The following is a 13,862-nucleotide window of genomic DNA, read 5'->3' as shown; positions in this document are numbered from 1 at the left end:
GCTTCTTGTGCATTAATCCCTGACCCTGGTAGCTCAGCAGCATAATCCCCATTTAGCATTAACAGCAGCTTCCCCTGTGAGGAACTATTTCTGATAAGTGAGCCCCAATTCAGGCCTCACTTTTGAACAACATATTCCCAGCTCAGCAAGAACCCGGAGTCCTGAATGAGCCCGAGCCCATCACTGCGAGAAAGTTCATTAACCTTGCTGGAGTTGGAGGTTAACAGGATAGCTGAAGAAAGGAGCAGTGTGAATAGCTCTGATGCAAAACAAATTAAAATGAATGTCATCATTCCTTTTGATATTCATTAGTTGATTCAGAGGAAGAATAGTCGCCTTAAATTTGCAAGCATTTATCTACAAAAAACAGGTGTACATCTGCTGCTCAAGTGCTTCTTTGGGCTACAGAGAAGACTAATGCACAGAACTCACCAGTTCCGCCGAGGGAGTAGCTGGGAGAGGGAGAGAAGACCTGAGCGGCGAAATCCTCAAACGTCATCACTTCTTTATGGTTCTGGATGATGGCTTCGAGGTACAGAGCTCTCTCCTCGTAGCTGCGACGCCCCGTTAAGGAAAGGTGTGTGCAGAGCTCAAGGCTGTCCCACGGCATCCCCGAGCACCAGCCCCCAGCCCCACGTCCACAGTGACCGGGCTGGAACGGGCAGGGAACCAGACCAGAACTGCCCAACGGTTCTGGATGGGAGCAACAAGGAGGGGATACGTTCAGGGCTGGAAATTCAGGATAACACCTCTTCCTGACTAAGAAGCTGTGACCTGGGAGCTGCCAAGTACAGGAGCAAAGCCCCAGATCAAAACCCACCATCACAGACAGGCTGTGGCACTATGGGAAGCTCCTGGCACTCAATATTCCCGTTCCAATGACCAGAAAAGTAACTAGATTGGAGAAAAAAAGGTACAGGACAGAGGAATACACCCCCCTCCCCCCACATTCATTTGATCACTGGACTTCTTGGAAGAAATTAAGCACAATAAACCAATTCCAAAAGCGTGACGGTTGTATTTAGGGCAGGTGCTAGAAGGTGCAACCTTATGTATCCCAAATAAATGATGCACAGTGGACAAACCCAGCCCACAACTTGCATGCATTATGGCCTGAATAATGCAGACAACAAAGCGAGCTAACATCGAGACTATTGCCTTTTAATTAAAACTCGGCAACCTGGAACACACAGCATTCAAATGTGTAATCAAAAACCAGTCACCAATAAAACTTACAAGCGTAACAAGCTGAAGCAACTTTCCAGCTGTCTTAATAGGACCCCTGCTTGCGGCAGCCTTTCACAGCGGAGAAAGCAAATCTTCCCCTTTTGTGTGCAGCTTCTGTCTGCTCAGAAGGTGAATCATACACTTCCAATAACAGGATAACGCCTGGGACAAACCTACAATGGGCTGGAGAGCCTCATGTATGACTTTATGAATTAGGGCTCGCAGGAGCCAGGATGACATCTCATTCTCCGTTTCCTCAGTGAAAACAAAAGTTTTCAGCGCCTCATTGTGTTTCTGTTATGGGGAAATGCACTCGAGCTCCGCAAGGCTGTTCGGTGGGAGCAAAGGCCAAGCTGAATTTAGAAATTAGGAGCAGGAGAATAACACCAGTGACAACAGAATGCAGGTGAGGGTATTTAGAATTGAAAAGCATTACTAATTAATATTGAAGTGCCATTTGTGACTTGCAGTACATTAACAAAACCACTCTGAAACACTATTTAAAAAAAAATCAGAGAAAAGCAGTGCTTAAAGCCAGGAGACAGTGGTCTAGTGTTGACCTCGAAGGGAATAAGCAAAGCACTTTCTCATTGCACGGCGAGTTCCTGCAGGCGTGGTGGCAACAAAGGGAAGAGAAAGAAAGGAAGAATTTTGCATTTAAGGCTCGCAGAGGACGATTGATATGTGATAAATCTTCTTATAAACTTCCCGTGGAAGCCTAAATAAAGAAAATCAATAGCCAGCATTTCAGCGTTTGCACCTGCTGACAGCGTTATTTGCTCAGTTTTCCTGCCTTGCCCGAAGCCGGGGAGAGAACGCATTCCTGACAGCGCCAGCCCGCAGCGTGCGGGGCTGCCTCCCCTTTATGGGCTGAACTCCTGATGACTCTTGTTAATGAATAGGCTGCCAAACTTCCTCGGAGAGGAGGCACACGCCTGGGCCCAATTCTAAAGGGACTGATGGATGCCATTCACTCCTCATTATGGAGATGCTGATTCCTCGGCGCTGGGCTGTTGCCAGGGCCGTGCGGAGCGCGTTGCTGCCGGCCGGGCGGGCGCTGGCCGGGGGTGTCGGGGGCTGCGCGCCCGTCTGGCAGCAGCCCCTGTGACATGGAGCTGGCACGTGCTGCCGCAACGGGAGCGGAGCCGGCCGTGACAAATCGCTGAAAGGGCTCGGCGACACCGGGGGACAGCGGCCACCTGAGCCTGCGGGCCGGCCGGCAGCGCGCTCGATTCATCGCTCGGCCCCAGCCGGGAAAAGGCTCTGCCTGATAATGCCCTGCTGGGTCCTGAACGGCTCGGCACAGCTCACACGGGGCTGCCCGCTTCAGATAAATGCTGCACGGAAACACTGCCCAGGTTTGCTCTGCACCTGGTAAAATGCTGTTGATGAGCTGGAGGATGCTGCTCACCACACAAAAGACTGGGAAAAACCGCCCGGACAAACAGCTGAGCAGCTACGGGAGAGGCAGCTGAGGAGGAACACTCCAAGATGGGGAGAGCCCTGCAGATCCACCGGCGCTTTGGAGGCACGCAAGGAAGACCCCAGCTTAGCGCCTCTCCCGCAGGCTGAAAAGCCAGAAGCAGTGGGTGCAGACACCCCCAGTGCAGCGAGGCCTCTCCTGCACAGCCCAGCTCCACCCACCAGGCACCTTGGCTTGGCGCTCCCCGAGCCCTCCTGGGCTCCCCGGAGCAGCGGGAGCACGGCAGCTCCTGCCATACGGGCAGCGAGCGGGGTGCCCGTGCTTGTTTGTGCTCACAGCTTAATCAAAAGGGAGGTAAGCGACCGCAGCAGAGTGAAATTAAACTCCCTGCTATATCTGTCTCACGCACATTTGGGAGAACAGTTGGGATTCATTAAAAAAAAGAAAGAGTCAACTGAAATTTTACTGAAGTTTAGGAATTTGAATGTGGAGGCGTCGTGAACAAGCTGTAAAAAAACCCTCTGGAAAACACCTCCGTCCTGTAAAAAAAGCATCACAAGATTTCCTATTTATTGCCCTGTAGGAACGAGTCTATCCTGAAAATCTCTGGAGCAATACTTCTGTCAGGGCTGCCCCACAGAAATGTGCTGTGCCTTCAGCCTAAGAGCCAACCACAAAAATATCACTGAGTTACAAACATCAGAACCTCACTCTGAACCTCTTTAACCTGACCTTTGTGTCACAGCTCTACTGCAAGCTCTGTCACCAAGGTGCCCCCAACACCAAGCAGAATTTAGATCAAGTGCCACACAAACTACTGGTTTTCAAATGCAACCATGGATCAGCAGCCCCCCAGCTCTGAGCAGAGCTGGGAGGGAGCCCCAAGTGCCTGGCTGGCTTTCCTAGAGCAGCCCCAGGGCTGGAGCGCTGCAGGGAACACACAAATCCACTGCTGCAGCAGGCCTGGGTGCAGAGGATGGGCTGTGAGCTTGAACCCTACCCCGGTGGAAAGCTGGACAGCTGGCTGCCCTGATTAACTAAGTCCCCCATTATCTGGGGGCTGGGGGCGTCCCCTGAGATCTGCAGATAAATGGAGTTATACCAGACCCTCAAAGAAGCTGATCAAAAGCTCCTCTTTTAATATGTACGGCAATTTGACCCACCCCTCCATGGCTTCATTATTTTACATTTTGCTTCTGCCAAGGCAAAACTCCAGAGCAAAATCTTTTAGACAGACACAAACAGGTTTGGTTTTTTTTCATTTTGTATGAAATAATGACATTGAGAGCCATGACAAGGTGTGAATTATTGATATATATTGACATATAAAACTGTGAGAGAGCAGGAATTTAGGTCCTATTTGAATACAGCAATCAAATCTCATTATTTGAATATTATGAGCTTTTAGTAGTCTTTTATCAGCATACCAATAATTTTAACATTTCAACCACACATTGAAGCATATTAAAATGTAAACATCAGCTATTTGCAAAAAACCACAACATCCTATTGTAGCAGCAGGATGACCTGCAAAGTGAAACACACAGGACATCCTTCCAGATGGAGGATGCAAAGGAAGACAAAAGGCAGAAGCTCTCAAAAATTCACTGGAGAGGGAGATACCAGCCAGCACCAGCAGCACTTCCACATTTAACCTCTACAACACAGAGCCAGTTTCAGACACATAGTTTAAAACATAATGACCTTGAAAACCCTTCAAAGTCCTCATAATCTGAGTTCTGCAGGTGACCTGAGCCATCCCAGGGCCAGGACCTTCCCACTGTTTCCCTCCCTGCACACAAACACAACACTAAACCATACCAAACTGCCCTGTTGAGAAACAAGGGAATATAAAGAGGATGACTCAAGCAGATCCTGAAAATACAGAACTTTTGCTTATTAACCTGAACTCCATGCTGACCTCAAGCAAAACTCTCAGGGCCTCACTCCTGCTCATAGTAATGGCCACCCCATCCTGCCCCACACTACTGTTTGAAAATAAAAACATTTTGGCAGCATTTATATACTGTCACTATACATGGAAAGAACAGTGTGCTCTGCTAACACAGCGGGCAAATAAAAGACAGGAGTGTTTGTGGGTTTGTGCCCAGGCTGGGGAGAAATGCCTGGCTGCTCTCCATGGCCCACAGGTTGTGCCAACACCACAGGGCACCAGTGCCATGCCTGGCACCCAGGACACCGCCAGGGTCTACGGGAGCACTTGCTGCAACGCCTGTTCCTGCAGCTCCAGGGGGACCCTAATGCGGCCTGCTGGCATGGACCTGCTGCAACTCCCATCTGTGATGTGCAGCCCACCCAGAGAAGGGCTTTTGGGGCATCAGGCCAGTGGAGAAGCTCAAAGTATAGAGGGAGACAGCTCTTTCCAGCCCATCGGACATCAAGGCTGGATATATGTCCACAGTGCCAATTCCTTCTTTATCCAATTAGAGAGACCTGCAGAAAATCTTTGAACTTACTGTTCAATGCAAGAAATATCTATTTCAGTTTCCTCCTGATTGTATCATGGTTCACAAAAAGGGTTTGCTCCTGACACTGCGGCAGCGGTTTGGAAAAGAACAAGAACATAAATGTTTGGGACTTACCAAAGCAGACTAAAGCCAGGACCGTAAAACTGAGATTAGCAGAGATGTGTTGGCTGATGACCTTTCTGCACCTAATTGTCCTCCCCAGCTCTGAGGAGGATGGAGTTACTGTGCTTTTAAAATGTGGTGTTAGGCAGTCTTGGTGTGAAACTCAATCTGCTTGGCTGGGCTCGCCATCATTTATGGTCTAGTGACCACCACCACCGCATGAATTTCACCGAGAACTTTTGGGGGAATTTTAGTAACATATATCCTTCACTAAACAGGTGCAATCAAACTGTACCTCTCAGCCACCACAGACTTATGTGCTTTTTATAAACCAAAGCATCTGAGATGGAAACTTTCCAGTGACGCCCGCCTTGAATCGGTCCATGTAACACATGAGACGCGCGCGAGCAGAGGCTGTGTGACCGAGGGGGTCTGTGGGGCCCCTGTCCCCATGGCCAGCCCCCATCACGGCCATCTGTCCACACTGCAGCCGGGGCAGTCAGGGCTCCCTTGGCGGAGCAGGGCCTGCCCGTGCCAGGGCTGCTGTTCCTCCTCCTTATCCAAAACAGGCAGACGATTCTCTGCTGCCAAAACCAAGAGCTCATCCTCTCTGCGGCATAATTTTCTGCTGCTGTGCCACCAATCACACTGACAGGCAGCCCTCTGTGCTGGAGGAGGATGGCTGGAGCCCAGAACACCCTGGTGTGGAAGAGACATGACTCTCCCTGAGACCCACAGGTACGGAGAGGTCTGCAAGTGGATTCCTCATTTGTGGAGCATTTGTTTTCCCAGCACCTTGGCATGGTACCTGTAGCTCTGCCACCTCCCTCCCCACAGCAGGACCTGGGTCCATCACAAAGATCACCAAAGAACCTTGGTGCTGACTGATGGAGGTGGGTCTCAGGGAACCTGTGAGTGCTCGGAGTCACAGGGAGCATTTCCCAGTGCACACGGCTCCCACGCAGACGGTCGCCAGTAATTGCTTTAAAGGGGAAAGTGCAGCTCAACAACAACAGGAACACGTTTCACACGGTTTCAGAGCATCTCTGAGGAAATCAAGCAGTGTAACAGCAAAGCCATACTGAAGGTGCCCTGAGGCTAAAGGCTCCAGCTCACGCTTGTCTGTGGGGAGCTCCACCACGGTGGCGCCTGGCTCCTGATGCTGCTGGGCAGCGCGGGGCCCAAGGTGTGCTGTGAGCACCTGGTCTGGCAGAAGCAGTCGCCTACCGCTCTGGGATAGCAAGAATATGTGGCACATTAGTCATGCCAAGTGCTTCAGGGGAGAACCTTGCATTTATTATGAATAAGGCAGAAAAGAAGCTTTCATCTTAATTTCCAAGCACTCCTGCAGGCGGGAAGCCCTCGGGAGCAGACACACGAGCCATTACAGACCAAGTGCTCTGCAGCTGGAGCAAAGGGACACCGGGTCACCCCCGGCTCCCATGCCACTCTGTACTGTGACAGCACCAGAGCTCATCCCTACCCAAAGCTCTGTAATTCTTCCAGAGTCCCTGCAAGGCTCTCCTCCCAGCCAGTTGTGCTTGTACCTGCTCTGTTGAAAAAAAAAGCTGGGCCTGCACCTCATTCCCTTTATTAACTTTGTTCCCATTAAGCATGTTCCTTGTGTGCTACAGAGGTGACAAACCACACATAACTGTGCTCAAAACATGGCACCCTACATTTTGCAACCAGCCCTCTGCTCATCCAAGGTCCAGTTGGCCACTGCATTCCGTGCTTACCACTGTACTAACACGGCTTGGATGAAAATATTTCAATTACAATGATGACATAAAGGCCTGTTACCAGTTCAGAGCTGCAGGAGCCCTGACTGGTAACTCATTCTGCAGGGCACACTGAGATCTAACCACTGAGAGGCTGCTTATGAAAGAGTTCTGTATTGTGACACCTGTGCACAAGGTTTTCCACCAGCAAATTAGTGGGGCATGATTCCCCCCAAATGTACTTTCTCTGAAAGTAGCCATACAGTTCCCTCCTCAATCCTGAGAGATAAAGGGACAGGAGTTGCCCAGTCTAATTGAAAGCCACCTTCCCAGTGCCCCAGAGCAGTGATGCTGAGCTCCTCTCTCCTGAGGGCACTGGGGAGAGCAAGAAGCCATGCAAGGACCACAGCGAGCCACTCAGCCAGGATCCACACTATCTCCACTGTGAAATCCAGGTGGAGCTCACAGGGATCCACCCAAACTCCAGATCCCAAGGTGGTGCAGGCAGGACAGCTGGGCAATGAGATTCTCCCACCATAAATGAAGAGGAGCTGCTGGCAGGGGGATGCTGGGCCAGCTACACCTTCCTATCCTGTGCCCAGACATGTAGGAAAGGCATGGACTTGCCCACAAGGTTTGTGAGTTTATTTTATGAATTATATCTATTGATGAAAAAATGCTGTTGGTATTCACTCATATCTTAAAATTTTATAGTTAAAAAAAAAAGCCCAAAAAAGTGAAAGAGAGAGGGTTATAAAGGTTTTTGAACTGGTGCTGTTATGCCTTAGTCATTGCACATTGCACACAAACAGACTTGCAGTGTCTCCAGTTTAACAGCCATGTTAAATGTATATTTAACATTCCTACACTTGTTGCCACTCCTCTCCCCAAACACAAGGATATTCTAAAGCCAGAAATGTCACTAGAAGAGTTCACATGCCATGTGAGATCTGCTCCACAGTGCACCTGGAGACAAGGAACAGGTTAAGCTCCATCACAGCAGTACCCAGGTGAAGGTACAACTGGGAATCTCCTGGGATAATGCCATACTCCAAACCATTCAGAACCTGAAGGTGCCAGCCTCTGCAATTCCCAGCTTTGAACCTAAATTGCCAGAGACAGGAGAAGGGGAGATAATGCCAGACTCTTTCTAAATGAGAATATGCCACAAAATTGTTTACATACAGTCTAGAACAAAATTATTTGCGCTGCCATTCATGGGGTGTGATTCCCACCCCGTGGAACAACTGCAGTGACACTAAGGTGGCTTTGTGTGCTCAGGAGACCAGCCTCGCTGAGCAGCACACAGATAGAGGGATTCCTGGAATTATATGGAATATAAATGCACATGCCAAATGAATTTGTTGCTAAAAGAAGCTCAATTAATTTAGTTTTAACTGAATCACAGCCAGTGGAACGACATCTCAGAAAGGGGCACCTCTGTGCCTTGGATATAACTGATGGACTGTCAAAGCTCACTCATTAAGGAACAAGTCTTTCCAATTTATAAATATATTTTATCACCTACTAAATGTTACCAAACCCTGTCAGTTTGATAAGAGTATGATGATCTGGCAGCTACAAGCTGAACAAAATACAATTACACAAAGTAATTTTGCCCCTTCTAGTTTATTACAGACCTTTTCATTATTTCTGGGTCTAACACTAAATGGCTCAGTTTCAGGTCTATTATAGGTCTATATATTACATTTATTACAATCAGGGACAAGTAACTGGGGCTTATTATCACATCCATTATGAGTGACACCATTTGCAAGATGCTTAACACGAAACAGACTTGTTGCTGTGGTGAGACAAGCTGGGAAATTGCTCGATGTTAGAGGGTAGGAAGGAAGAACAAATCAGAGAAAGACAAGCAAGAAACAGCAGGGATTTCCCGGCTTTAAACTAAAACCAATGTAAGGAGGACAGAGGTTTAAAATTATCACCTGACACATCTGTGGATATTCCAAAGCAGGGACTGAGCATGGGCTGCCCTGGGCACGGGGCTGTGGGTGGCACAGAAACACCTCCCAGGGCTGACCAAGGGCTCAGTGAGGGCTCCGTTTTTAGTGCCCTGCTGTACCTGTGCCCCCAGCAGGTTCCTCTGGCCACCCTGGCCATGCTGACCAGTGGCTGGCACAGCACAGCAACACCTGGCACTGTCTCCAGCCAGGCCCTGCAGCAGCTGAGGCCAGAGCACCCTGCCAGGTGGCTGCACTTCAATGACACTGACTGTCATTGTAGGGTTAACAAGGAGCACGGGGAAATCTTTTATTCATATAACACAGAATGCCTTCTGTTGATCTTTGAATAATGTTGCTTAAAATCCATTAAATGAACATACCCTTCCAACAGACAGCCCACAACAGGTAGAGCAGCACGCACTCACTGCCGGCTGCCTCGGCCGAACGGCATCCCCAAAAGTAAATTATTAAGTCAGCATTTATAATAACATTTTTTCCCCCTGAAAGTGACCTCCCAGTAGGGAAACTGGATTCCACTTCCACAGCACAGCTCAGCCAGTGGGTACGCTGTGATGGCTCCCCATTTTCCCAGAGGAGTAAATTAAAATTCTGGTGCATATTTATTAAATCTGGTTTTTTTACACTTATGAGGTGGGATGTGTGAGTGGAAAGGGAGCAAAACTGAAAATATAAGTGACTCCTTCACAAAAAGGCAAGTCAATGCATTGGTTTCACTGCTGATAACTTCCTCTAAATGTTCTACTGTTCCTGAAAAAAATTTCCTGGAAGTTTCTAGTAACTCAGGGGGGCCATGAAGTCTTATCATTACAGTTAATTACAGGATAAGTTCCTGAGTGAGCAGTGCAATACACTATTAAACAACCAAGTTCTAAATCCAAGCACAAGAGAAATGATGGTGGAAGTGAGAGAGGGCAGTGGGGAGGGCAGCTTGACTGGCTGCACACCTGAGCTGACAGCCTGCTTTAGCACCCAGGACTGACCAGGTTCAAACCAGCTCTGGAAAGGAGTGAGAATGAGACCAGAAACCAGACTATGGTATACAGGTACATATTGTATACAGCTATTAACTCACAGGGGAAGGGGAATGGAAGTGCTGAACCCCAGAACAGTGTAAAAGAAAATCTCCTGACTATTGGAATAAACATGGCAGAAACAGAAAGTGACAAATCACAAGGTAGTCTCAAAGAAAAGCTGAGATGATGCTGGAGCCCTCCCAGCTGGGGGCATTCAGCATATTCAGGTTAAAAGCTGCTGAAGAGCAGTGCAGGAGCAGAGCAGGCTGGGGCTGGGCTCAGGAAGCTGCATGTCACCAAGTGGGATGTGCAATGGCCTGTGTGAGACCCCCAGGTGCTCACAAGGTTGGGGGTCACACAGATACACCAGGGAAGAGCATCAGTGAGCAACTGTGCTGTGCAAGCACTGGAGCTCTGTACTCCTGCACCCCCGAGGTGTCTGGGTTATGGAGCACCCACTTCCACCCCGATGAGATTACGGCCGACTCGCAGAGCGGCAGCACTTTGTTAAAATGGACAATTAATCTGATTTGAGATGGCAAATGAGCGAGGCAGTGCTGCTGCACAGACAGCTGTGATGGGAGGGGGGGAATCCTGCAGGAAAGTCACCGGTCCCTGCAAGCCAGCGCAGGCAGGAGAGGTGGATGGCAACTGGTGACATGTGAGCTGCTCCAGTCATTTTTCCAAGGCTACCAAAAACCTGCCCCGGAGCCCCCGGCGACAGCCACTCTGCTCCACACAGCCCCTTCCATCTGCTTCCTGCCAGGCCCTTGTGACACATCTCATTCTGCAGCCAGCACAGAGCCGCTCCTTTGTGAGGGCACCACAAATCACAGCACAGGCCGACCCTTCCCCGGCACGTGCCTCCAAGCACCGTCTGCAGCTCCACACAGCACAGAAAGGACCCCGAGGCAGCGTGTGTGCCCAGCAGCTCCCTCCTGCTGCCCAGGTGGCACAGCCTCCACACAGACCCAGCCCGAGCACAAACCTGGGAAGCTCATCACTTCCTCAGTGTTCTCACTGCTGCTTGCAGCCAGTGCCCTTTTAAGCTCAACTTCTGAAGCTCTTTGACATCCTTAACTGCTGAGTCATGTTGGGTATAAAAGGAGATCGTGAGCATCCCAGAGAGAAGGCACAGAGCACAGGATGAATTTTTAATGAAGCATCAAAGTTGGCGGAAGAGGAGAAGGGGGGGATATGCAGGGACAGCGACCCGGGGAAGAAGCTACACAGCAGGAACACTGCATGCTGCTGTCAGGTTTTCCTGTATTCAAAGTTTTATTCCAGGTTTTGTTTAACATACTGTCTCAAATTTCAACCAGTTTGAAAAGAAAGGCTTTTATCATTCAAATACCAACTAATCCGTCTTTTGCTGGACACAACTAGCGCTCACTCACTCCTGCCCAGTTACACACTGTCCCTTCCCATACTTACATTCTGAGGAACTCAGGAAATTATTTCTTCCCAGTCAATTACAAAAGGAGAATTGGTGTCTTTTGGCATAAGAAAGGCTGTTCATAGCTGCTCATTCTCCACACACCTTTGTCACTGTGACTGTCACCACTCAAATCAGGCCCCTGCTACATCAGCTCAAGCTGGCCCTGTGAGCAGCCTGCAGGATTTCATCCATTAGCTGGAAAATGCCCACTGCAACCCAAGATGAGCCCATCCAAATAATTTCACTTGCCAAATAACTTTGGAAATACATGACAGCCTTGTCTTTGGGTGTGATTTCAGAGCCTACAGCGAGCGCCTCTTGCACTGCCAAGCTTTCAGTTTGGGCTTGCGGCGTGTGACTCGGTGTAACAGCAGGAACACTGGCACACAGAAGTGGGATATTGGATATTAAATATTTGGCTGTTTTTGGCAACACCTCTCCTCCGTGCCTGCCCTGGTGTTTATCTGTGCAGGCACACTGCTATCTGATCCCCTGGACAATGCCAGCAGTCTCCCTGCAGATGCTGCTACCTTGCAAGGTTGGGCTCTGGGGCGTTAGAATCTGCCTCTCTGAGGCAGACACTGCTCTGCAGCCCGAAAACAATGCCCAGCACTTCGCCATGAAAAGAGAGAAAGTGAACATTAGCACATCAAAGGCCCCTTTCTGAAAGAGGAAAAATTGCACGATGCACACTTTAATCTTTCTGACAATCTATGCATAGCCTGAGCTGAATTCTATTTTTCACACAAATGGGAATGCTCCATACGAGCACTTCTGTACCAACAGCAACAAGAACAGAGAAACACGAGCTAGCACAGACTTTGAACTTTTAAAATATGGATTAACATGCAATAATATTTAACAGCTGATAGAACAACATCCCTCTTATCTCTCTTAATAAACCCAAATAACATCAAACATTTTAAAGGCAACCTCCAGAAAGGCTGCTAAAATATTTTAATCCAAGAATAAAAATAAGTTAGTATTAAACTAAATACAGGCAATATTAAAATCTTAATGTAAATGTCTATTGTATAAAATCAGTTACCTGACAGAGAACAGCCTTAAGTGTAATTCCCTTAATTAGCCCTTCCATTTACCTAACTAAAGGTGGAATGCAACCCCTGCTTACAGATTTAAAAGAAAATATTGCTAAAATACGTATGCAGCATCTAAACTCATTCTGTTGCATTAAAGCACAGATTTGTGCCTGTAGGTGTCCTTGCAGCAGGAATCACATCCATCAGCCCCAAGAAGTAAACACTGGGGACATCTCTGCATATCCAGAAAACCAGAGCACAGGCAACAGCAGGATCCCACCAGAGAGGGGCAAGAGGTCCCTGCTCTCATTCCTTCACCTGGATGCCCTATTTGCTGCTCAAACCTCACCAAGATTGCCTGCACATTTTTTCATCTGAGAGTGTGTTAAACAGAGTGTAAAGGCTTGTGGAGAGCAGGAGAGGGACTGCCTAGGAAGAACATCCCAGTTTTCTTCATCTAAACAGAAGTGCGCCCCCTAAATATCAGCTGTAATGGAGTGGTATGATTTACAAACACACCTTAGTAAATGCACACGCTGAATGGATTTGTTTCTGACTAAATCTCAGCCAGAGGAACAACGTGTTGGAATAACTTCAACAAGATCCCAGCCTTGGACTTGCAGAACATCAGCAATGGGGAGGAGGTGGCACCATGACTGAGCCCCAAACACCTGACACTGCACACAAGCCAGCACATTTCCGGACAAAACACCTGCACTTCCCAAAATGCTTGAGAAAGAAATCCATTTTTCTTGCATATCTGCCAGTAACTTAAAATGCTTCAGTCCTAAAAAGGAGCACACATGGATTTGCCAAGCAGACTGTTTGAAATGTGCGATCAGTGGTGAGATGAGGATCTGGCACACAGAAATATTGGAAGAGGAAATAAAAGTAGCTGTTCTGGAAATCTCTCCACAGAGAAGCCTGCCTGTGCCTTGGACACCCACCGTGCCACAGACCAGCGCGCTGAAGTACCACAGAACCAGGGGCTCTCTGCACTTGTTTCACAAAAATTATCTGCAATTTACAGGGTCTGCATTGCTAAACATGGCCCTAGGCCCAAGACCTTTATTTCCCTTCATATTTTGCTCCTTCAGGATACAGCCTTGCTCAAAGCACTGGCTAAAACACATACTGGGGGAGGAAAGAATGGCTGGACTGGACAGATGGTTGGCCTTTGGATGCTGAAAGGGATTTTGAGGGAGTTGAGCAGTATGACTTAATTCTTGTCCTGAATATTGAAGGTAAACACAGATCAATCCAAATGAGGCAGAGCACAGCTACAGCCCTGCACTACAGTCCTGTGTGTAAAAACCAGCAGCAGATCACAAATGCAACAATGCACAAAAACCCTAATATTTTCTTTAAACTCCTGCCACTGGAAATGCTGCCTCTCTTGTCTGCTCAGCAAACAGAAATCG

General features: G+C 48.5%; 1 protein-coding gene across 3 annotated transcripts in view; it reads right to left on the bottom strand.

The window, feature by feature from the left end:
* RALGAPA2 (Ral GTPase activating protein catalytic subunit alpha 2) overlaps positions 1 to 13,862 on the bottom strand; it is a 93,698-nt gene that overhangs the window by 10,485 nt on the left and 69,351 nt on the right. For all 3 annotated transcript variants that reach the window (XM_036379483.1, XM_036379484.1, XM_054514174.1), the window contains one exon: positions 433 to 554. In XM_036379483.1, the coding sequence (XP_036235376.1) occupies positions 433 to 554 (122 nt within the window). The remainder of the gene's footprint in view (positions 1 to 432; positions 555 to 13,862) is intronic.

Source organism: Molothrus ater, chromosome 3 (genome assembly GCF_012460135.2).
Source record: "Molothrus ater isolate BHLD 08-10-18 breed brown headed cowbird chromosome 3, BPBGC_Mater_1.1, whole genome shotgun sequence".
Lineage (NCBI taxonomy): Eukaryota > Metazoa > Chordata > Aves > Passeriformes > Icteridae > Molothrus > Molothrus ater.
Note: the sequence above shows the minus strand (reverse complement) of the source record. Positions and strands in the feature narration are given on the sequence as shown.